General features: G+C 48.5%; 3 protein-coding genes across 3 annotated transcripts; 2 read left to right on the plus strand and 1 right to left on the minus strand.

Annotated features, from left to right (window-relative positions):
- Positions 1–378: 378 nt before the first annotated feature.
- LOC111070975 (sodium/potassium-transporting ATPase subunit alpha-A) lies at positions 379–1,524 on the plus strand. The gene is made up of 2 exons (XM_022362044.2): positions 379–828; positions 894–1,524. Exons 1-2 carry the CDS (start codon positions 475–477, stop codon positions 1,458–1,460), a joined length of 921 nt encoding a protein of 306 aa, XP_022217736.2. The 5' UTR covers positions 379–474; the 3' UTR covers positions 1,461–1,524.
- On the plus strand, positions 1,454–4,472 carry LOC111071020 (sodium/potassium-transporting ATPase subunit alpha). The gene is given in 7 exon segments (XM_022362108.2): positions 1,454–1,700; positions 1,755–3,338; positions 3,409–3,500; positions 3,560–3,722; positions 3,724–3,735; positions 3,808–4,040; positions 4,096–4,472. Coding segments are annotated over 7 exon segments (2,391 nt in total). The 5' UTR covers positions 1,454–1,517; the 3' UTR covers positions 4,220–4,472.
- A 15-nt stretch (positions 4,473–4,487) lies between these two features.
- Positions 4,488–21,148, minus strand: LOC111071017 (RNA-binding protein asd-2). Its single transcript, XM_022362106.2, has 8 exons — positions 20,488–21,148; positions 15,436–15,517; positions 10,726–10,811; positions 10,358–10,621; positions 7,311–7,872; positions 6,880–7,131; positions 6,638–6,794; positions 4,488–6,557 (listed from the first exon to the last, which is right to left on the minus strand). The coding sequence occupies exons 2-8, from the start codon at positions 15,488–15,490 to the stop codon at positions 6,443–6,445; spliced, it is 1,491 nt and encodes a 496-aa protein (XP_022217798.2). The 5' UTR covers positions 15,491–15,517; positions 20,488–21,148; the 3' UTR covers positions 4,488–6,442.
- Between the last annotated feature and the right edge of the window lie 4,312 nt (positions 21,149–25,460).

A 25,460-nucleotide genomic window follows, 5' to 3' on the forward strand; every position in this document is an offset into this window, starting at 1 on the left:
GCTAGCTAGCAGAATGAATCTTATCTCGTTCTGCTCCTAAGCACAGTTATATTTGATCTCCCTTGTGGTTGGTTATTCTTCTGGTTTTTGAATCTCTTTTGGTCACATCAGTCTGGAGATTGATTAAAGTATCCCTTTCACTGTCTTTCACTGTGGAAAGACCAATTTACACTTGTCGTAAAGATACACACAGACCAGACACTTTCACCCATATTCTTGACGATTCCGCAGCACATAAATATACATACATATGTATATACAATATATATATATATGCAAATGCATGTTTTATCTCTGTTTTACTTCGCAGCAATGAAATTTGATGACTTATTAAACGAGGCCATAAAGCGCGCATTCCCTTGCCCTCCCCCAACTCATTGGTATCGGAGCCAGTGGGCCCAATTGCTTGCCAGAGTCGGGCCCATATCAATAGGGGCTCCCAGAGGTGCATTTCGGATTGTTTTTCGTCGCGTTATGACCCGTAATGTGCACAATGTCCGGGGGCTGTCCGTGGGCTGTACGGATGACAGTCGCGGCTGTTTATGTGCGAACATTGATGGGATTTTTACGGCCGTTCCTGTTCTACACGCTGGAAACACAATCGATATCGAATTGCCTAGCATTTCCCGTAAAAATATGGAACGCCTCAAAACGATGAACTGGATATGGGAGTGGTGGAATCAAGAGGACCTGAACAAGGAAAATGGGCCATACCAGAGGAAAGAAACGAAAACCGTAAACGAGCTGTGGCTGGAGTACTTTGCTGAGCATCTGCATGTCTGGCCCTTTGAGGAGCTCTGCTCCAGGCTGGAAACGGACGCCTTTCTGGTGAGCAGCAGCATCGTGGGGAGAATGGGAGAAACAAAAACTAATCCGTGCTGCTCCCTCCGCAGGGGCTAAGCGAAGAAGTAGCGAAGCAGCGTCTGTCGCGGAACGGAAAGAACACATTTGGCTTTCCTGCCCAGCGGAAGTCCGCTTTGTGGAAACTCCTTGACAACTGTTTCTGTTGCTTTGCCATCATCATTCTGCTGATGGCGACGATCTGCTTCATCCTGTACCACGTCGAGTGCAAGCAGCACCCGAATACGACCGTCGATCCGGAGTACCTGGTAGCAGGAATCTTTCTACTTCTCATTTTGCTCCTCTCGTCAGGGCTTATCCTTCTGCAGCGAAACGACGAGTCTGCGGTGGTCAAGGCATTCGAGGATATGATGCCCATGTACTGCACGGTAATACGAGACGGCGAGAAGCAGGTCATCCTCTCCGAGAACGTGGTTCAGGGGGATGTCCTGCCGATCGCATACGGACAGCGCCTGCCGGCTGATTTGCGATTTTTCAGCTCCATCGGCTTGGAGTTGAACAATGTGTCGCTCACGGGACTGTCCCGTCCCGTGGATATCAGTCACCTGGTGAGGGAAGGGCTGCCCAAGCACTCTGAAGTAAAAGTCGCAGTCGCTTGACAGGTCTCCCCCCACACTGTTTTGTGAATCCTCTTATAAAATAAAAATAATCGAGAAATGTCTTCCAAGCCCCTGTCCAAGTGGGACTCCAGAAACGTGGGCTTCGGCTGCAGCCACGCAACGCAGGGCTACGGACTGGGCCTGGCCATTGCCTGCGGTGATGCCTCAGAGGTCGGAGCCATGGCCCGCCTCAGCATGGAGCCACGTCCGCCCAGCCGAGTGGGAAAGCATCTCAAGCAGGTGGGTTAAGGTGGCATGGCCTTCCGATAAGTTGCTCTGCTAATCCACTTACAGGTCACCTACTACGCGATCGTGGTGGGCATTTTTCTGTTCTTCGTGCTGCTGTGCACCCTAGTGGTGGACAAGCAGTCCATGATTACCACTTCCCAAGTGAACACGTGCCTGGCGATTGCCCTGATCCCGCTCTTCGTGCCCAGCCTCCTGTACCTGGGCCTGCTGCAGACGAAGAGGATTCTGCAGCAGAAGCAGTGCCACGTACGGAACCTGGAGGCCGGCAGCACTCTGGGGCTGTCCACAGTGATCTGCACGGACATGAGCGGCACAATGACCATGCAGCAGATACGGGTGTCGGAGATATTCGTGGATGCGGACCTGCTGCGGGTGGAGAATCTGAAAGAAGAGGAGATGGGGCCGCGTTTCATTGAGCTTATACGATCCTCGCTGCTGTGCAACGATGCAGTCTTCTGTCCGGGCTCGGTCCGAGTGCCCTTGGCTAAGAAGACCATCTACGGGAGCAACTATGACAGTGCTCTGCTCAAGTTCGGGCTCAGCTTCATACCCAACATTGAGCAGCTGCGGAGCGACCACGAGAAGGTGGCCAACATGAGCTACAACAGCATCGATCGCCTCCACGTGACGGTGCACAAGATTCGGAACGAGGGCAACCACCCGCGGCACATACTCCTGATGAAGGGCTACGCTGACGTGGTACTCAGCCACTGCTCCACCTATTCGGTGAGGGATGAGGAGCTATTGCTGGACGAGCCGCTCAGGCAAACCATTGCGGATCTGGCCACCCGACTGATGGAGGCGGGACGGCATGTTCGCGCCTTCGCCTACAAGGAGATCCTCTCTGACGTGGAGCGTCGCCGCTTTTCCCAGGTGAACGTGGACCGCGATAGCACTCAAGGCAGGTACATGGACTTCCTGGCCGTCAACACCTTTGCGCTGAGATTCCTTGGCCTGATCGCCACCCACGATCCGCCGCGCGCCAACATCGCCTATGCCGTGTCCAAGTGCCGCTCCGCTGGCGTCAAGCTGGTGCTTATTACCCGCGCCAAGGCCATCTGCGCCCGTGCCCTGGCCATGAGCGTGGGCATCATTCCACCGCCCAGTGAGAGCGTCCACCCTCCTGATTCGTCGACAAAACGCAACCAGGTCAGTGCTGCTGTCATCAGCATGGATGCGTACGTGGAGCAGAAGATGCACCACCAGCGGTGGAAGGTGGAGCAGCTGCTTCTAGCCCATCCCGAATTGGTGTTCGCGAAGGTGAGCGCGGAGCAACACCACATGATAGTTGAGGCCTGCCAGCGGCTGGGTGCCGTCGTCACTGTCATGGGATTCTCCGTGTACGACACGCCCGCCCTGCGTCGCGCCCATGTGGCTGTGGCCAAGGATGGGTGTGCGCCGGCGAGCGAGTCCAGCGCCGACATTGTCCTGCTGGAGAGCCCCTTCGCCAAGCTGGTGGCTGCCATCGAGGTGAGCCGCCTGATGTTCGAGAACACGAAGAAGGCGCTGGCCTACTGCCTGGCCACCAATACGACTCTGATCCTGGTGCACTTGGCGTTTTTTCTGGTCAAGATCCCCATCCGCATATTCGTCATGCAAGTGTTTATTATCGCTATCTTCGTGAACTTGGTGAGGATCCTCTGAGAGGATAGCAGGGCTATCTGATTGAACAGAGTCTCTTCCTCTCTCTCTTAAACAGCTTCCCGGACTGAGCCTGCTCTGCGAGAGCGCCGAGGAGAAGCTGATGAAGCAGAAGCCTAAGGTCTTCGACGACTTCCTGCTGAATCGTCGGCAAGTACCGACTGGAACTGGCAGCAGCGTGTCCTTTTACTTGAATATTCCCCGTATAGCATGCTCTTTGTGTCCTGTATCCTGGTTGGTGTCATCGAGGCAGCGGCCGTCTTCATCATGTACTTCCTGTTCATGGCCCGCAACGGCTTCCTGCCCAGAACTTTGGTGGGCCTCAACTTCAAGTGGCATGACGCAACGGTCACAGACATAACCGATTCGTACGGGCCAGGAATGGGTAGGAATTGAGTTACCTAAAGGCTTAATCCAAGTCCAAGTAAATCATATTATATTTAACCATTTCCTGCAGAGTCCAGAGTCCCGCCAGCGCTTGGACTGTCAAGTGTCCGCCATTTGCCTGATGACCCTCGCCGCGATGCAGTGCACCAATTTAATGTTGACCAGGACCGGACGTGCCAATCTGCTAAGCCACGGATTTTCCAACGTTTGCGTTAATCTGGCCCTCGTTTATTTGATTTGCCTTTGCGTGCTGCTGCCCTACGTGGATTCGCCCCACTGCCTGCGTCTGGTTGGGGGTGAAGAGTGCGCGTTCGTCTTCCTCCTGCCTCCAGCTGCCTCATTGGTTCACTTTTTGCAGATTGGCGTTCTTTTGGTGGTACATCTGGCCTTTGGTTACATTGCTGGCGTTCCTCGAAACTGCTCGGAGGTACCTGCTCAGACGATTCCCTGGCAGCTGGCTGGAACTCGAGACTTTTTACTAAAAGCAGCACCTTTTTCTTTTTCTTTTTCACTTCTTGTGTGAAAATGCGTCAATGCTGCTTACGCAAGTACTCGTATGTATTTATATCTCATTTACTCTGTCATTTCATTTCTGTCTCGTCTTCCCCCTACCTGAGCTGAGCTCTTGTCTAACCCAGACAGAAAAGAAAACAGCCAACTAGAAGTGTTTCGTTTCATTGTCGTTAAATATTCTTCAACAGAATTAACTTACCCATATTAGTGCAGTTCGTGAATAAAAACTCTTTGGAATTTATTTTTAAAATATTGCAATTTATTTGTGAATAGCTCGAAGCTGTGTGGTGGTGGTGGTGTTTGTTTTTGTTGTTGTTGTTGTTGTTGGAGTTTGGCTGCAATTTCTCACATTGAGTTTGCTTCGTGGGCCATTTAAGACTTTGTTTAATTATTTAATTCAAGTTGCATAATAGACATCTACACGTAATGGCATGTGGATAGGATATGAGAGTAGGACCTTACACGGATTTTACTTTCATTCAACATCAATAATTTACTTTACTGTATTTCTAAAGTTTACTTTACGCTTGTAAATATTCGTTTTGTTTTGTTTTTTGTTTTCTTTCGTTTCGTTTCCTTTTGATTAAACTTTTTCTTTTTGGGAACATTTATCGATTAATGCTTGTTTGGTAGTTTGGTTGTTTGTTATTGTATATCGGTTATCGCTATGTATGCTTGTATGTGCTTCCTCTTGATATCGTTCAAGTGTAAATCTCTAGCTGGTGGAGTTCCGGGGAAAAGGTTAATATACATACATACATATGTAGGTATCTCTTAAAGTGCAACATAGAAACGGTTCCGATCAAATTCCCTTATGTAGTGTGACTATCAATTCATTATCTAGATTCTAGAAAAACACACACAAAGACAGTAATCCGAAGCATCGAAGTCAAGTGAGGGATGGGGTTAATCTAGCTAGGCTCAGACCAAAGCCATATCCGTTTCAATCCCATCTTTATTTTATTTATTTATTTATTATTCATTTATTATTTTAATCTGAACAAAATATAACTCTCTCTCTAGGTAATCGCTCTGCTTTCGATGTGCTGAAACTTTCCGTTCTTGAACTGAAACCGAACTATCTACATATCATATCTAGTAGCATCTGGATTTAACCTGCACACAAAGCTCTGGGTCTGAGGGGGCTAGGACTACACACTACTCAATCAATCAATCAATTAATCAATCAATCAGGCAAAGTAAGCTGAAGGCGGTGGGATCTCTCTGATCGGGGCTCTGTCTGTCTACTCCATAGACGTATACGTAATACCATTTGAAAGCGTACGAGTATCGTTTCTATCTTTGACTTTGTCTTCGTTTTCTTTACTTTACTTTTCACTTGTTTTGTTTTGTTTTGTTTTGCTGTTAAAACTCTTTAAAATTATTATCTCATTAATTTAATAGTTTTGTTCGGTTTAATCTTAGTTTATGTATGTATATTTAAGTACACACGCACACACACATATAGTTGTATATATTTTTATATGCATGTATGGATGTGTGTTGCTTGTATTGTATATAAGTATTTTTGTATGGTACTTGTGTGTTCGGTACTCGAATTCGAATCAGAATCCGAAATCGCATTCGTTTAGCATTCGTATTTGTGTGTATATATTTAGTTAAAGTAATTTGTTTAAAGTAATTGCGTTTACATTTTATTTCTATTGAAGTTGCTCTCTTTAATTTGACACTAATTTTAGGTTTCCATTTTTGTTTTAAACTTTATTCCATTAAATTAAACATTTCTTTTGACTTTTTGTTTTGGGTTTTGTTTTTTTTTTTGGTTTTGGTTTTCTTCTGTGGAAATAAAACATCGCATTGAAAATATTCGCTCCGTTTATTATCAGTAAAAAATAAAATCATGTGGCACGAGCACGAGTGTCCACTGTAGACGCGACACATCTCGTTCGTATAAGTTCACAGTTAGTCCCTAAAGATCGGTCATATATGTATGTAAAGTCATGCGTACGTCTGTGTACGACTGTACGGGTATTCATCGTGTACGGTTACGGGTACGGAGTACATTTGCGGTATGTGCATACATTTATGGCTACCGGGGAGGGGTTCGGGGATCCATATCCATCCTCAAGATCTCTTTAAAAGAAGGAGGCGGGGCACATCGAAGGCGGTCGGGATGGACTGGGACCGTGGTCAGTGGGCGGCCGCAGCCGCAGCTGGAGGAGGTCACTGGGTTAGACGCCTTGGGCGAAACTCTCCTTGGACAGCGCCAGGAGTGGCTGGTGCTGGTGCTGGTCCACGGCCTGGTGGTGCGGAATGATGAAGGGCGATGCCAGCATCTGCAAGGGCCTGCAACGGATTTCATTCGATGGGGGAACACTCTGGGATGGGGACGTGGAAGGCTGGAAGGGGGGCAGGGGTGCACTCACTCTGCATAGCTGGATGCTGTCACCACCGGCTGTCGGACCGAGTGCAGTGCCTGGGAGTTCTTGGCCCTGGCCAGCAGACTCATCACCGTGCGCTTGGTGGGATTCATGCCAGTGCGGGGAACGCCCAGCAACGGACGCTTGCGTCCCAGGCCGCCACCTGCCAAGAGCCGAATCGGATTTAGTCTTCGGCGAAACGGAAGCCGGAGCGGGAGCGGGAGCTGCAGCTGGAGCTGGTCACTCACCTATGTTGATGGTCTTGACGTTGCGCAGTGCGGGATGCAGGAGGGCTGAGCCGGGTGGCTCCAGCAGCGTCAGCGTGGATGTGGCTGACTCCCCGTCTGCACAGATGGGCAGCTGGAGGGACGCGGCGCTCGCCTGGGTGGTCGGAAGCCCGGCCAGGGTTGCCCCCACCCCGGCCGCCGGCTTCAGGAGTCCTCCGATTCCGGCTGCTGTCAGCTGGTGCTGCAGCGCCACTGCCATGGCTGTGGTGTGCACTGTGGATGGATGCAAATAGGGGGAGGATGGAGCGTGAGTGACAGCTTGAAGATTACTGAAAGGATGGAATTGGCCTGGGATGCGGTCCCCAACCAGAGGAGGGTCCCCAATCGGAAACAATAATTTCCTATTATTCATCCCAATACCAGGACCAATTCCTCCTCCAGTCCGGACTTACGTGCCGCTGCCGCTGCCGGAGTGGCCTGTCCGGCCAGATGCTCCCCGCAGGCTGCCGCTGCCGCTGCACTCGCTCCGCCGTGGGCCTGCTGCAGGAGCTGGTGGAAGTGCGACGGCTGGGCGAGGGTGTGGGTGTGGGCGTGGGCGTGGCTGTGGGGATGGCCGTGGTGATGGTGATGATGGTGGTGCTGCTGTGGATGGGCGTGGGCATGGGTGTGGGCATGGCTGTGAGCATGCTCGGTGGTGGTGGTGATGCTGATGCTGCCGCAGGCGGGCGAGCAGTCGAGCTTATCGGGCGAGAGGCAGTCCATGCCACTGATGTCATTGTCCGATTTGTCATCGTTCGAGGTGTCCATGTCCGCCAGGCCACCGGCTAGCCCCCGGCATGTGCTGACGCTCGGATTGGGATTGGTGGCCGTGCCTGTGCCTGGGCCTGTGCCCGTGCTGTTGCTGGTGCTGGTGGTGGGGCTCTGGGAGTCGTCCAGGTGAGTGGCCAGTCCGGGCGTGGACGTGAGTGCTTGCATCTCCCACATCTGCTCCTGCCGAATGTCATCGTGGTAGTCCTGTGAGGCAAAGAAATGTATCAACTGGGAGGTGCACTGGGATTAGCCATGGCGCACAGCTCAGTCTGGCAATTAAATTTAATTCTCGCTTTTCTCCTTCCTTTCCTCCCTCCCTCCCTCTCTCCCTCTCTCATTCTCTCGCAATCTCTTTGGTAGTCTTGCACTGTCTCTCGTAATAAATGCGAATTTTATTGGATGTCAATTAAAAGTTTTCCGAGTGCGACCCGGACACAGCCCCACCTCCAGGCATTGCCAGGCATTTCCTCGCCTGCCCGCAGGATGCGTGCGCGTCGAGGCAGACACACACATATCTGGGAGTGCTTAATGCAATTAAATGGGCGGAGCTGGGCGGAGCTGGGCGACCAGGGAATGTGGGCAGGTGCAGGCCACCTTTGGGAGGAGACACACCCCAAAGTAGGAAGCGAGCGGAGTCGAGTGGATGGATACACACACATTCCATTAACCAGTTCACTTGCTTATGAGTGTCTCTAGATTTAGCACCGATTCGGCTGCAACATATACCTTCCACACTCATCACTCTCTCGTTTTTCACTCGCTCCACTGACTCCCCGGCATTGCCGGCACACATAAATCGCGATTGCAGATGCCATAAACAATTTCCAGGCAGGTGAGCGAGGCTTAAATATGTCGCAGATGAGATTTGTTTAGACACTCGACAGTCATGTCCTCCCTCTGTCACACACACACACACACACACACACACACACACAACACGTTGAAGCCGCAGCAATTTATCTAAATTGAAACAGTTTCTCGTTGGCTTTGTTTCTCTTTCTCCCCCTCTCTTTCAGAGATATCAAATAATTTCTATGCAAATTTTCATCGTGTGTAATCAGATCGGAATAACTCAGGGGGGGTATAGCCAAAGCGATGCCTGCACCAGGAGACAGAGTTTTATGGTGCCGACAGCTGCCAGTCAAAGGTTGGCCAGGGACAGGATGTCAATATATTAGATTACCCTCAACCACAAGCTCCCATCCACATTCACATTCACATCCACAGGTAGATACCTTTCCATGCAGATGCTGGCAAGATGCTTAAGCCCTGGCTCAAGGCAACTGACAGAGCTTAGTTATGTGCGAAGTGAGAATTGAATTTTTGGGGGCACACATACGAGATCAAAGCAGGAGATTAGCGGGCACACACACACACATACACCTAACACACTCATAATTATAAGCAATGAGAGCCATCAGTTTCAGAGTAAAGTGGGCCATAGATCTCTGATATCCCCAGTGGACATATGTTCATATGTGTGGTGTGTATGTAAATTTGCATGTCTTTTGGAGCATAATGCTCCATATATCCCCTCATCTTTCGCCAAGCAAGAAGCTGTTTTCCTTATGTCAATATGGCATGAGGAATGATACATTTGGCGGGAATTTAATATACCAAAAAAAGCAGCAGATATCTAAAATATTTCCCCTTAACAGCATATTAAACTCTCCTCTGATGTTCTGCCCCTTTACATACATTTTTTGTATGCGTATGTCTGTGGTTCCAGCATGGAAGAGAATTCTATTACCAGCCAGCTAAGAGAAGAATTTAACAATAAGGAATTACAGATTAAAGATCACTCGGACAACGAGTCGTATGCTGCTCATTTGTAATTCTCTGATAAATTATGCTATGGGTCATGCCAAATGCCTTTGCAACTGCAAAACTCCTCGGATAGCTGTCCTGGTAGCCGTTTTAAATTGCTTCGTGCCCACCTACCACTTGCATCTTAAAGAAGATATAAATATATAATATGCGCTAGCTCGCTCGCTCGCGAGCCAAGTGAGGATGTTGCCCAGAACGTGGCCTGGCCTGCTGGATATAGATAGTAAACGGTGAACATTTGTGCCTCAAGTGGAGCTGGTGCCACAAATGGAGAGAGGGAGAGAGAGAGACTACCACACACATACACGAAGGGAGAAGGCGATGGCGATGGCGTGTCGAGAGCCACACAATGGACGCTGGAAGATGCCAGCTCAGCCAAGTTTGTGCAACGCGTGCCGTGAGGCAGAGGAATGGTCCAGGCAGCACTTGCTGGAACCGAGTTGTGTGCTGAGGGGCTGGGAGTAGGGCTGGGAAATGTAATTACAGCACAATGCAATTTAGTCAGTGCGAGGAGGAGAGACAGAGAGACACGTACAGAGAGAGAGAGAGAGAGAGAGGCGGCAACTCGCTGCATGGCAAAAGAGAACACGGAAGCTGTAGTCGATAACGAGAACAACCTTGGAGATGTCCCGCTCCTCCGGCATCCTGCCTCCTGCCACCTCGCAAAGCATCTTTTGCCATAACATTAAGTCCGCATGCTCGACAAAACTTAAAGATGTTCATTTGCCTGCCCCCGGGGGGAGGATTGGGCGAAACTTTAATCATTAATGGGTATTACAAACAAACAAACGAACAAAACAAAAGAGAGCACCAAAGGAAAGCCCCCCGAGTCCGAAATCAAAGAGGGGTCCCCACTACTCACCGGAACCAGAAACCGACGCACTTCCGCCAGGGCATAGGCGATGCGGGCATGGGCCTCGGCCGGTGCGGCGAACGTCGATATCTCCACGTGCAGGTCCTCGAAGAGATGGGCATACCGATTGTCGCCGCTGGCGCGCAGCTCCTCCTCCTTCCGCCGGTCACGCATCGAGCCGCGGCCCAGCACGGCCATCTTGCACATGGTGTCCTCCTGGAGGCGCTTCATCGAGTTGCCCTTGGGTCCCAGCAGCTTGCCAACGAAATTGAACTGCAAAATAAACGGCATGCCGTCTGGCGTCAGTAATCAGACAGCTCCAGCTAAAGTTCCAGCTCCAGCTCCTGCACCTGCTCCAGCTATTGGCCGCCACTCACCTTGGGGTGATCCCTCACGGGCACGGCCACTTTGACGGCCACCTTCACGGGCTTATCGCGCGTGATGTCCAGCATCTTGAGTTTCTCTGTGCGGAAAATACAAGGAAATGCAATTAACTTTCATGGCCAAAAAGTAGGCGAATCGATTCTATCTCAAAATACCCGATTGAGCGACAAGTCCGCGCCCCATGAGTATGCCAGGCACATAAAAAGTTCATGGCGATAATCCCGAACGGAACTGACTTGTCAGCTCTCCTTCCCATTCTGCCAGAGACATCGCTGAGACATTTGCAAACATTTGTCGAAACCTTTAAGACAGCGTTAACCCGACCAGAGATGGATACACGTATCCCTACCCTACTCCGGCTACTCGGGTCTTTGTAATTTTTCTCTCAGTTTCAGCTGTTTGTAACTAATTAAGCAAAATGCTTCTGCACACCCACAGGAGGCGAGGAGGCGTGGTGCAAGTGTGGCATGGAAGGCGGGATAAATCTGTTGACAAGCCCAAACATGAAAACATTTTTGTTTGCTCTTCAGCTCAGGCGCAAGTCTTGGCAGGCGGCAAGGACTAACGGGGACACAGACACAGACAACAACCCACAGCCAGAGTCTGAGAGTGAGAGAGTATAAGAGATGGAGAGAGAGAAAGAGAGAGAAACACAGACAGAGACATCGTCACTCATTAGCAAGCGAAATGGCTTTCTTAACACCTTTTGTCGTTGCCTTTTGCATGAAATGCAACATTTGCATGTCTCCTGCCCCCCTCCCATTCATGGCCCATCCACAGCCATGCCCCCTCCCGCAGCCATTGCGACCCTTATAGACTCAACCTATGCTGTCGCCGGTGCTGCCTTGTCAGTGGCAGGAACATGCATAAGTAGCTGGCAGATGTCAGCAGAGTGCACTTTGATGGGGCAGCCCGGAGCCAGCAGCCAGGGCCAGGTAGGGGGTGGGACGGGCGGCTATTTTGAGGCAGCGGCAGTGGCAAGTAGTGCAAGTGCATATCTATGTTGATTGCTCAACACTGCAGCAGCAGCAGCAGACGCAGCAGCAGCAGAGGTAGCAGAGGTGGCGAGGAGTATCAAAATATTTATGGGAACCACATAAATACCAGCCCCCCATCCGCCTTTGGCTTCACTGCAGCCGCTCCTTCCGCTTGATTAATTACATTCCGTAAAGTTATCCTTGATAAAAGGATTTCCGTGTTCTGCTCCTGGTTCCCTGTTCGGTCGGAAATTAGATTAATTTCCATTTCATTTAGCAATTTATTGTATCTTTGTATTTTTATATATATATATGTATGTACATCTGGAAAAGTCGAGAAAACTTTCTCTGTGCTGCTCTGTAGCCGCAATTAAATGCATTTCACCATCAATTAAAGCCAGTTCCAATAACTTTTCACTTCATTTCGAATTTAATACTATATGTAGAGGCTTATGTTTGCTTTAATCGAACGACATTTTCACAATTATCGCGTTGGATCCCGCGAACGGCAAATGAGTGTAAATGGGCTTGACGGGCATGTCGATAGGTAGGGTAGGTGGATGGGGGAGGGAGATAATTGCATAATGACTGCAGCTGGCCAGCCGCAAAAGAGTTTTAAATTCTTCTCTTGGCCATCGAGTATGGAAATTTATTGATTTACCTGTCCTGTGGTGTCCTTTCCAATCGTTTTACATCCTGCCAGTAGAAACGGCAAAACCAATAACAATAATAATAATTACTTTTCGCTTACGGCCATGGCCATAATTATTTTAGCCGCCCGCATGCCCTTACAGTTTTCCGCATTTCCCAATTTCCCTGCTTTCCATTTACCATTTTCCATTTTTGGTTCGACATTACAGTGATCGGATCCCATGGCACGAACACGAGTAAGTACGAGTAGGTAGCTGCGATTTTGGCTGGCACAGCCTAATCTCCACTAATTTATGGCCCGGACGGCCATTAACGTAATTAGGTATGCATTTCAGCTCCACCTGGACCTGAGGGCTCCCCCATCTCTGCCTGCACTTATCAGATTGCAGCGAGGGATACTGGCGGAACCGCTGGCCGTTGCTCCTGGCAACCAGTCAAACACTGAGGGGCGTGCGCACCCACACCGACAAGCACCTGATGGTGTAAATCAGATTTAAATTTCAACTTGCCACAGCAACAACAGTCCTTAGCAACTGCTACTAGTACTTCCTGCTCCCCCCATCCCACTCTTCCCCCGGGACAGATGCTTAACATTTGCTCTGTCATTGCAATTGTTTCCGCTGCCAGTTTTTGTTGCCACCTTTTGTTGGAGCTGCTGCACTGCGAAAAAAAAACACTAGCCACGAATAACGAGTTTGGCTTGGCAGCTACTTGGGCGAGTTTAAAGCTTTTGCCATTAATGTTTTTTTACTTTAATTCGTATTTAATATTCGCATTTGAGGGAGCGAAATGTTGGTAACCAAATCTTTATATTAATATATATTCACAGGCATTCGTTTTCCTTGGACGTTGCTCTGTCATCGATCAGACAAGTATTTGTGTATTATAAAATTATGTATAAATATTGGAATATTGAAACACGACACTGTGTGTGCCCCCTTTTTTTTCCCGCAGTGTGCTCGTTTTTTTTCTGTCTTGTTTGCCGCTGCTGTTTGCCATATTTTCCACATTCCTTTTGTGTGCTGCCTTCGTTTGGCTTTTCCAGGTCATTTGCTCATCCGGAACAGCGGAAAGGCACTGTCCGGAGCGAAACGCCTGCCCTGCGCTGCTCTGTCCGTCTCTGACTGTCTTTCCCATCCCTTTCCCCTCCTGACTGTTGCTTTGTCGCTGCCTTGGGGGGCAGGCACTTGTGCCGACACCCCCTCTGATCCCATCTGAGCCCCAGCCGGAACCCTCTTCAGAGCGATGACGTTGTCGTCGGCATGATTTACAATCCTTTTACGACTTCAAGTTCTAGGCTGCACCTGTCCGGCAAAGGTCACGGGGGTAAGTTAATGGAGTATCGTATATTCGAATACAACCGACAAATTATTCAATTTCAAAGTTTCCTCTCCTCGACGATATGCCCCAGAGGTCGTGTCAGTTTAATCAACATTTTGTCCGTGTTAATGTCTTTGGCAATTTCTCGGCTTTGGCCAGGACAGGCGCCTTTTGGGGGCCGGTGGCCAAACCATTGATAGTCCATTTAAGCGATTTTCGACAAGGAACACCAATGATGTCTTCTCACTCTCTTTGGTTTAACATTTCCCCAGGGCCGGATTACCCCCGGAATGCGTCTCGTTAGACGAAACAAAAGTAAAAATAATCATAAAAAAAAGCGAAACAAGAAAAGAATCCAATCCTCTGCCCAGAAGCTTAAATGTCAAATGGGGCGCTCCATCTTCCTCTCCTCTCGTCTCGTCTCGTTTATTGTATCCCCTTTTTTTTATGCACATTTCCCTTCGCCCTTCTCCACTCTCCAACGCCTGTGTTCGGTGGCATCTCTCGTCCTGCCGACAATCTGTAATCCAATGTTATTTCTCTCTTTTTACTCTCTGTTTAAATTTCCAGCATTGCGTGGATTAGATTATAGGGCGAGGGTGTGCTCTGCTGCTGCTGCTGCTGCTGTTCCTTTGATGGATACTCCTGCCATATATCTGTATTCCAACGCGCCTCCCTGTGGATCCCCCCTTCTATACGGATTCCACTCCCCTTTAAAGTTCAGCTACTCCGTTAAGCTGATCCGAGTTTGTGTTGAGTTGAGTTGAATTGAATTTTGAGTTCAAATGAAAGGCAAAAAGGGACACCACCAACAAATACTACAATACATAGTTTTGTTTTGTTTGTTGTTTCCGTACATGACGTAATCGACTTCTGTGTGTTTATGATTAAATTTATCCCCACCTCAAGTCCCCTCTCTTGGTCTACGAGGTGTGTGTGTGTGTGTGTGCTTTTCGCTATCGGTAACAGCCAGTGTGACGACAGTTTTTACGATGGATGCCGGGATGCCGGGATGCTGATGCTGATGCCATGCCGAGCCAAGCCAAGTCAGGATGCCCGCTCGCTTTTATGTCCTTCCTTAACTTTTGCGTAAACAAGTCGAAAGTCGAAAAGGTGGAATAGAAAAAAGAAGTCACCCAGCCAGCACACCCCACCCCACCCACACAAAAATTTAGCAGCCAGGAGGGAAACGGAGACAGATGGAGCGGGGAGTGGCGTGTTCTAAATGCCCTCAAAGCACATAGAAAGACGACAGTACAGGACAGGACAGGGGAGAATCAACATAACGGTGGTGACTTCTCCTCGGCTTACTCTGTGCTCTCTTTGACGTTCCTTTGTACCCTGTACGGAATTGGATATGACTAGAACCTGTCCCAGGGTATACCAAGTGATGTGCCAGAGCGTTCTGCACGGACAGGAGGAAGGGGTAATACCCGAAGCATTCACAGCAAACGATAGTTAGCGATTACTAGCTCAATTCGATAGTTTCCAGTTCATGCGTATTATTCATTATAGAAATGAAGATATATAAATTTGAATATGTGACTTCCCCCCCCATTCTCTGTACTGAATTATTCAATTTTTCAACGCTCCCAAAACTCTGTCCCTGTCTGTACTCTAAGAACATTTACATACTTATGTATGCATGTGAGTGTGTACATATGTATGTATGTCTATTATGTGTGTCTCAGTTAATGTCGTCAGCGTCGCCAACTTCTCGGCAATTCTCAGCAATTATATGCATAAGCCACATACCTGAACCTTTCAGGGACCTGTCCTCCTGCGAACTTAAGCCAGCTTTAGCCTCCATCTTTTGTTGCTTTTGTTGCGGCAGAGACTGCAAAGTGAAAGAATGTGAATAATCTATATGAGCATGTAATAATAGTTTGAGGCCAAAAGGGATTCGTCCTTTCAAGTTTTCAGCTAAGCCATACCCCAACCTGCTCAGGCCGCTCAGGCCGCCCATGCCCATTGCCCTACCTTTTAGCCTGTCGGCTTCTCAGGGCGCCCCCTTGCTCCAACCCCTATATCAGCCAACATCCTGCGGTAAGCTCGTGTAAAAAGCTTAAGGAAAACTTTGTAAAATTTTTATCATAATGCAGCTGACAAAAACCCTCCAACACTGTAAATACTTACCAAAGTTCGGGCGGGGGGCGGACGAAGGGTGGGCAAAAAAGAATTTTGTTTCCAAATCTGTGGATAAGTTCCCTAATGAAATAAGCCCGGCCCGAGCAAAGTTGCTCCGACTTTCCATGCATATCCCCAGCAGACAATCGAAAGTTTTCGCATTTCTAACCCTGTGGAGGGAGCACTTGCCTGGCCCAAAATCTTTATGAATATTGATTGCTGCCTTCGGTGATCCCGGAGCCTTGTGTATTCAGGGCAAAATGTGTGGCTCCCTGTCTCGGTCTCTGGCAATCCTCTGCCATTCATCGAAACCAAACATCTGCCCCATTTGCGATTGTGAAGTATTGGTTTTCATTTCAATCGGCAGTCGGCAAATATTGCGGGCAAATTTCGAGCGACATGAAAGAGAAACTCTATTCAAAACAAACTCATCTAGTTCCCTATCATTCACACACACCCAAAGTGGCAGTGTGGAAGAGTGGAAAAGAGGGACAACCACTTGTTTGGCTGTCGAGGCGTAAGTGGTGACCCCGATGCTTTGTGCTCAGGGATAATTGGCCAGTATGCCCCATTAAATGTCAGAGGCCATCAACCATAGACCATAAATCCACAATCTCCATATCTGTCTGTCCTATTTATGTATATCTGCTGCTGGTCCTGTGCAGCAATCGAGAATCTAAATTGTTGAACCATAAAACATGAATTATAATTTTCAGTTCCATAAAACCCTCAGTCATGCTGCTTAATTACCTTTTACGATGATTTGATATATTTGTCTGACAAATTTGTCCTCCCACAGCACACAGCCCACATTCCACCCACGGGCTGTTAAGGCCAGGAGGAACGGAACCCTACCTGGAAAATTGATGAAAGCTCGAAAACTGCAAGTGTAGGGTTCGGCACGCGGGTGAGACTTACTGCCGGAAAAGGAAAGCGGAAAGGGGGCAAAAGTTCTTAAAATTAATGACAGCTCAAGCGCCTCCAAATCTGCGCCAATGTTTATTTCTGTTTTTGTTTTTGCTTTTCATTCTCCTCTGCTGCCTCTCCCGCTGCCGCCTTCCCTCCTTTTTCGCTACTGAGTTTGACGGATTTGTGCGCAGTTTCAGATTAATGCTGCGATTATTGTTTACCGTTGGAATTACGCACAGTGGTACGGATAGCAGTTGTCGGCAGCTACATATATGTAAGATATGCAGGTACAAATGACAAGTGGAAATATCAAATGGAAATAATATAAATTCAAATTCACTCGATATTATTTTAAGCATATTAGATCGTAATTGTTGTTTCGAACCACTGTGCACTGTAAGCCGTGGCCGCCTTCCTGTCTTTCTTATGCAAAATTTAACCCACTGTAGAGTAGAGTAGGTCGGTCGGCCCGCTTACGGGGGGCGGTCGGTGCGGTGCGGTGCGGTGGGTCGCTTACTTTATTCATTCCAGACCAGACCAGACCCACTCTCCCTTCCGTCATCGGCGACGTCTTCGCATCCTTGCACTCGTTCATCTCGCATAGTGCCCTCGCCCTCTCTCTCTCCCTCTCTCTCTGTTTCTCTGTACCTCCGCCTTCGTACCGCTCGGTCGGGCGATGCCTTTGTACAGCTTCGCACGCACGATTTAAGGATAACGAGGATGGAATGCAGGAAGCGAGGCAAATATTTACACAGTTGGATGATTTAGATAAAGAAGACATGAACATGAAGAAGCCGACGACCGAAGCGATGGGTAAGGGCATGGCCATGACGAGGGGCGAGGGGGTGCAAAATAAACCCGGGGACATTTTGAAAACTGGGACAGACATTATAAAGGGATAAAGAAATTTATATACAGTGATGGGGACTCGGGCGATGGCCGTGATTGGGTGCCATCAGTTCATGAGACAACAAATTGTAATCCAAATTAATGGCATTATCTATGTAGTTGGGTTCATCTTTATCCTCATCCTCCTGCTGCTCCACTCGCCCGCCCATTGACTGCTGCAAATTGTAGATCGTATAATACGTACGACTAATGTATGCAATAATCTATTTATGGCAAGCAGCGTTTGATTTAAAGTCCTATAAGGCATATTCACTGCCTGTCTTTTGGTATGCAGAGCCACGCTCACCTGGATAATTTATTCAGGCGAATATTGCAGTCACAGCAGCAGCAGCAACAACAGAAATACAAACGGAAAAAAAAAACTCGGATGGAAATGCAAATAGCTACAACACAAGCACGCACACAGCTACAGATACATACCACCTACAGACATAGACATAGACATATATACATATGTATGTATGTACGAATGGACCGGCATGAGTGAACGGAAACTCTATATATTCTGCACTCTCCACTCCTCCAGCCGAGATGCTGCGATGAGCAGCGCTGCATGTGAAATGGGCCCACTTGAATTTTGTATCTGCATTCTCCCCCAGCTACGTGTCAAATCCATCTAAAAGCTGAAGGGCTCACCCAGCATCGCACACCCACCCTCAGATCTGCATGTAAATGAATGTATAACATATTTCAGCAGATTCGCACAACATTTAAATTATTTGGGCATTGTGTCAACATTTCAAATTCCATAAAGTTCGGCCACCCGCTGCATGCCATACCACATTCGGAACAGAATGGCCAGCATAGAGGAGGCGACTGGGCAGGGGGTCAGAGTGCCAGTGGCAGGGTGGCAATCGAGAACGGAATCGAAATCTTTCATTGAAATATCTGTGCCTCTCCAATAATTCCCAGATATGCTCTTTGCTGTGCATCGTCTGTTTATTTGCTGTGAATTTATTTGAACAACTGGCCAATATGAGAATATAAAATTGAAATATTAAAAATGATTTTGCAGAGCCAGAACCAGCAGAATCAGAAACAGAACCAGGAGCAGAGCAAAAGCAGGCGTGGCAGAGGCAATAACCAATATGCACCATGCACCCACCTCTCAGTGTTTGCCTCCTAAATCCAAGTGAAATTCCAGACCGGAAATTGTTTCACAAACATTGGCCAATTAATTTGAAAAAATAATGGAGAAAACTTTTCAAACGAGTGTATAAAGGAGTATAAAAAATGTATTTATAATTGAAAGAGCGGTACAGGGAGAGAGAGAGAGAGAGGGGAAAATAGATAGAGCGATGGGCAAGGAAAAAGATAGCAAGCGGAATTAGAAGAGCCTGGAAGAACTTTATTTATTATATTTAATCAACTAGCGGAATGTTTACTTGACGTAAAGTATGTTCGCTGGATTCGAGGACTAAACTTTGGCCTAAAGTTGATTCCAAGATGGAGCAACCCCTTGAATTTGGAGATGGTGCATTTCAAATGTACATAATTCATAAATTAATTGCATTCATGCATTTTGTCAGTTGTCGGAATATGCTTCGAAAAATGCGGTGATTTAAAAGTCAGAAGTATTCAGCCTTCAAATTTGAGATGGTGTCCAAGGCTGGTTCAATTTCAGGAACTTCTATGTTTCAATAATGAACCACAGAATATTACCTACAAAGAGTATATTAAAAAGGGGACTGAAAAATTAAACTAAATTTAATATTATTTCAACGTTTTAACCCCCTAACCCAATAAATGCACACGCGGTCATGTGCATGCAAATATAGAGACGCAGAAGAAAATGGACCACAGGTGGGGGGTGCATTTCCCGAGGAAGTGGTGTATGCCAGTGGGATGCCAGTAGGGTAGCTTGATCGCTCGTTAGCCCTTCGAGAAATATCCTCATTCCCGCTCCTGTGCGGTCTAACCGACTGGACTGACTAACTTTGTCGTTTTTAAGCACTTTTCTAGCAAACAAACACAACGCTTCCACACGTGTGCTACGCATAGCAGCCGAATACTACTGTTCGTACATACAAATGTATAATTCGCCCACAAAAAAGTAAAACTTTTCCCTTTATTCCCAAATAAGTTGGTCCCAAAAAACACACAGCAAAAAAGGGGCAGTGCCAAAAGGTCTTCCTCGCAAGCATTTTCCTTCATAAATAAATTTATGTTTTGAAATTCACTCACTCCTCGCTGTTGGGTGCAGAAAAGGTTTTTTGTGGTTCAACGGAGTTGTGGCCGAGGTTCGGGTTCAGATTCAGGGATGGCTTCTGGCTTATAAGAATGGTTTCCACTTCCATTTGGAATCCAGCGCACCCCCCCCATCTATCGCACCGACCTAACAAATTATTCTTCATCAATAATCATCTGGGTAATAATTTATCTAAATAAGTTTTATTTGGTCAGGTCTTGGCGGAAATCACCGAATAAATGGCTTTCCACTCTATTTCCGCTCTCCCTGCTGGCGATGAGAGTGAGATAAATCAAAAGCAATTACATTCATTTATTCTTGTTTAGATGACCAACCACCCCCCGGCACCTGCCTTCCCGCCGTACCCCACTTCTCACTCATCCATGTCCATGGGGGAATTAGCCAGTTGGTCCGACTGTTTGGACATATTTTCCCCTGATGGCTCGTACTCGCAGTGGCTTGTGCCACTGCCTTGGTAAATACTCCCACTCGCATCTGCCCGGTGAATAATTCAGTTGCTTCTGCTGAGCCGTAATTAAGTTGTAACAGGTGTGAAACAGAAATCTCTCCCTTATGGTTCGCCGTCGAACGTGTCAGTGTCTGGATGGAGCTGTATCTGTGTCTGTATCTGGATGTGGATCTGGGTACGCATCCATCAGAAATTCAATATTTACCTAGTTAAGTCCAAAATTAGCTCGGATCTCGATTCGAGCTGCGTGGATTCGCCTGCGGGGCTAGACTCTCGACTGAGTTTTGTTTAATGGGCAAAGTAATCCGGTGGAGGAGCACGCATTTGTCTTAATTTTCACAGTCACTTCAATTTTCACTTTGCCAAATGACAAATGCCTGAGGGCGCTTATTTCATTGCTTATTCATACGCCGTAACCATTCATTTCGCACGGATCCACGGGCACGGAGTGGCATGGAAATTCATCGGCGCTTCATTAAAGATGCATGCCTAAGGTGCGACGACTCGTTTCGCTTTTAATTTTGGTCTCGCAAACAAAAACAATGCTGCAGAGGCTGCTGTCGCTGTCGCTGATGCTGAGGCAGCGCTACCGCCAACACCATCCCCACGGGGATCCACCACAAATGTCCTGCGGCACGCAGCCCACTGAGAGATAATGTCATCCGATTTCGGCTACCCAAACCGCACGCGTGAAGCAGTGCCAGCGCACCAGAAGCAGCGATGGAACCACAGCGAGCAGGTTTACTGTTTTTATTAAGCACTTCACAGACGGCTCCCACAACAGCCAACAGAGATGGCGACAAAAACTTTCACTGACTGACTGACTGACTGACTGGCTCCTGGTCGGAACTGGAATGGGTTGTGTGGTGTGGCTGCGGATGTGGCAATGTCTACCCCAGCACTTGACACAAGATAAACAATTTGTCTCTCTGCCACAAAACGAAATGGGCAGCTTGGCGCCAAACACCTGAAGGTGGCTATGGATGTGGATGTGTTCGTGGTCGTGGCACTATTCTGTGCTAAAACAAAGACTCGTAGGCGAACCGCATTTCCGAGTGGTGTACCGTTCCGTAGAGCCCCCAACGCGCAACTGATGCGAGCCCAAAGACTCGCCACAGAAGACACCCAAACGACACGGACATCTGTGGATGCTGAGTCTGCGCAATCCTCCGCGCTCGCCCCGTCTCTCCATCGAATCCCCATCGAATACTGGGAACAGTGGCGCCTTCTGAATGTGCAAATGCAAGCCGATGGGCTGAACATCTTCATCAGCATTTCCGTTATTATTTAAAATGCATACTCCCCATAATTACTTTCGTCAGGGCAAAGGCCTTTGGTTGTGATTAGCAGCAGAGCAGGAAGACATCGCCTCGTCCCTGTCCTGTCCTGTCCTGTCCTGTGGATGAACCAAGAACATTCAGTCATTATTCTGGTCGAAGAAATATGCAGCTTAATTTTGAAAGACTTTATCTAATACGAGATAAGCGCAGAGTATATTAATTACAGCCAGAAGAAAGCAAACTGCCAGCCTGAAGATTCCAAAATGATCAGTTCTGTATGTGTACTGTGTCTGGGGTGCATCGTTCTCTAGCTCTGATTAGCTGGGAATTGTTTTTCAAAGAAATTGCCTTTGAACTAATGGCCCAGCCATTCCTATTCGCCCAGAATCGATCTGAGAGCGGAAAAGGAAAAGGAAAGGGCGGTGCGGTGCGGTACGGTGCGGTTCGCATTGTATTCAGATGTGCTGGCTTTAACCAAAGCTAAAGCAAATTTACATTCAAGTTTTCGGCAACATTCTCGAACCGCAAAAAGCATAGGAAAAGAAAAGAAAAGATTGGAAAGCGGGGCTGCTGGCTGCTGCAGGAAGCGTGTCCACATCGAAGGTAGCTGTTCTGGCCCCCTCCCCACCCAAAAAAAAGAATGCACGCTTGTTTATTTTCGATGCAATGTTCTGTACCCCAATGCACCCGCCCCCCTCAGGGTGTTTTTGTTGCTGCTACTGTTGCTCCCCTTGCCCGCTGCTCGGTTCCCGTCCCTTTCCCAACCAGCGTCGAATACCAAACGCTATGGGGCCCCATTTGGGTAACGTCCAATGCACCAGGGACTTCTGCTATGTATGACAAGCAAACATAAACATTGTGTGTGCGAAACGGAGACCCCAAAGTATCGCTTGCTAGTGGTCGATCGCGGGTGTGGGTGTGGGTGTGGGTGTCCAGGGGCAGGGCAGAACGAAGGATTGGAGGTGGCGCTTGGCGCTTGCCGGGGATATGCACCATGTTTGCGTGGCGCACTCTAATTAAAATTTTCGCTATGGGCTGGCTGAACGGCTGGCCGGTTGGAAGCGCTTGTAAAATGTTTTACGAGACTACAGCCAAAGCGGCGGCAAAAAAAAAATCAACCCGCCCAAAAACAGAAACTAAACAAATGACCCGACGGCTTCATTTTGGTCAAGCAAGGGAAATGTAATAAGCTCGCGCTCAAGGCGATTTCCTTGAGTACGTAATGCATGAACGAGTCGGCGGGCGGAGAGTCCACGGCGGAATGTACCGAAAGTGTACATTAACATGGGAATAATCTGAGAGCAAAATGGCCTTGCGCGCCTGCCGGGCATTTGCGGCCACTCAACCCTAGCAGAAGGACTCGTTCGGATGTGTAATTTGATTTCCCATCATGCCACCGGAGAGCATTAATTGTGCATTATAATATGTACATATACATACATCAGTTCAATTACCATTAACGTCAGATGTTCAACAAGCGATGACATTTGTGTGCTAGGCCCAGGACACTTGTTGGGAGCCGAACTGCTAGGCCCAAGAGGAGTCCATGAAACATGGCCAAGTCCCCTACTCCATCTATCACCGAGTGGGTGCACTGCTGCCCTGCTGCCCTGCTGACATGATAGAAAGTTTTAATTGATTTCCTGGCATCCCAAGCCATTTGGCCTGCAGAGCAGGCTGGGACTGAGACTCTCTGGCTGAGAGACACACTCTGCGCTGGACGCTTTGCCAGACCAGGCAGAAAATCATAATTCAACATGCGAATGGGAGCGGAGCAAACATGACGACGTCCTCGTCAAAACCGGAAGCGGAGGAGGACACAATTTTATGCCTGAGACTGACTCTAAAGTCGGTTCACTTTAGCTGGGTTCCGTTTCGTTCCGTTTCGTTTCGTTCGGTTCAGCTCGGTTCGGTTCAGTTCAGTTCGTGTTTTGGGCTTAGAAGTTTCCGCCTTTGGGTCCGGAACGCCCGCCGACGAAGCAACTAAATGCGAGCCGTAAACTTTGGCTTTAGTGCAGTGCATTCCTCTCGCCAAATAAAAGGATACAAAGTGTTTTGTGTGCTGCCTGCCATTGCTGTGCCATGGCATCGGCATCAAAACCATCCACTGGTTGGCTGTCTCTCCCACACCCACAGCCTCAGCTCAGTCGCTGCTTCTGCCGCTGCCAGGACAGAGAAGAAGATTGTGACAACACACATAAAGTTTTGTCAGAGCACTCGAGCGCGGCCCCTGACATGGGGCCCATTCCCGGCCCGTTACCACGAATAGGGCATAGGCATAGGCACTGAGATGTTGCTGCACATCGCGTTGAGGCGCGGGAAAAGCCAAATGTGCCATTTATAATTTAAGCGGGATTAAAGTTTCCTTACAATGCCGCTACTTGCCACAGAACATGCCGCGCTTCGCCAAACTTTTTTTATGGCCAAAAGGAGGTTCGGTTGGCGAAGTTGGCTGCAAATTTGACATCCAGCGCCCCAGACATGGCAAAGCGGATTAGGCAAGTGGCCCAAAGGCATGCTCGTGTCGAGAGAGAGAGAGAGAGAGCCTCGCCAGCCCTACCGACCCACCGCAAGCGATTCCAGGGTTCAACTTCGCCGACAAATTGTTTAGATTGAAAGGGAGACTACCTCGGGAGACTCGGGAACTTGTGAAAACTGCAGCACAGCCTTTCGCAACGGCAACTGCCAGGGTGGAGTTTTCCACGACAAATTGAAAATGAGAAAGCCCCCGGAGAACAGTTTTTTAGTTTCGTGGAAGTCCAAGCTGCATTTCCCTTTTGGCAAGGCGATGGAGATTTTGATGCAATTGCAGCCGGTCGCTCGGCCGTTTCTACCGCTGCTCTGCTTTTTGCTCTCTTGCAACCTCGAGGCTCAGGGTGGCGAAGTGGAAGTGGAAGACGGAAAAACAAAAGCCACGAGGTGAAAGGGGCATGGGGCAAGGGAGAATGGGAGAAAAGAAAGAACACAAAAAACATGGCACGGCAGGCAGGCGGCAGGCAGTACTGCAATTTCGCAAATTGTCTTGGAAAATGGCGAAAATGCTTTCCCCAGCAGCCGCACACCGCAACAAGCGGGCGGCAAAAGCTCTCGGAAATGCTCACGGCAGTTGTTGGATTAATTATGAAAAATACCCCAAACCCTACATACCTCCACACCCCCCAGCACGAGCAGCAGCAGCAGCAGCAGCAGTAACCGGAGCAGCGGGTGCAGCAGGAGCAGCAGAAACAACAAAAACGACACGGGTAAAGTGTGGAAATGCAACCCGACTGTCATCTGCCAGGGCACACGGCCCTTTTCATGTTGTTTTGGGGGTCAGCAACTTAATTGTCTGTTAAGTGTCACAGTGCGCACGGAATGTGTGCGGATTGCTGGCGCAATGGGAGCCACGGCCCAGTTGTACAGTCACCTGGTTTTAGAAGCAGCAGTCTTGACACGTGCCACATGCACTCGCACTCGCACCCGCAGCGACACTCACCGGTTATCTCTGTGGCACACAGGCACACACACACACACACAGATACACAGCTACAGCTACAGATACTCATAGCCTCTGACCTGGTCTAGAACTAAGCCGACCGGAGTGGGGAGGGGACCTACTTTTGACTAATCGAAGTTATCGAAAACAGTCAGGCCACTCAGTAAGCACACAACTACATAAGTGTACGCATTGATTGCCACTTTAGAGTGGAAAGTTGCCAATCGAAAGGCCGCCAGAGCCAGGGAAGCCAATCGCTTTGGACTTGATTTCTGTGCAATTGCCACTCAGCCGTACCACACGACCAGAACAGACCCATACCATGCCAGTTACGGAGCATAGGCCACCAGGCATAGTCTTGGACTGCTTCAAAATTCAGTGGCTTTGATTTTCAATTACCTTTACTTGATTCATATGCAATGA

Source organism: Drosophila obscura, unplaced genomic scaffold (genome assembly GCF_018151105.1).
Source record: "Drosophila obscura isolate BZ-5 IFL unplaced genomic scaffold, ASM1815110v1 contig_186, whole genome shotgun sequence".
NCBI classification, from domain to species: domain Eukaryota; kingdom Metazoa; phylum Arthropoda; class Insecta; order Diptera; family Drosophilidae; genus Drosophila; species Drosophila obscura.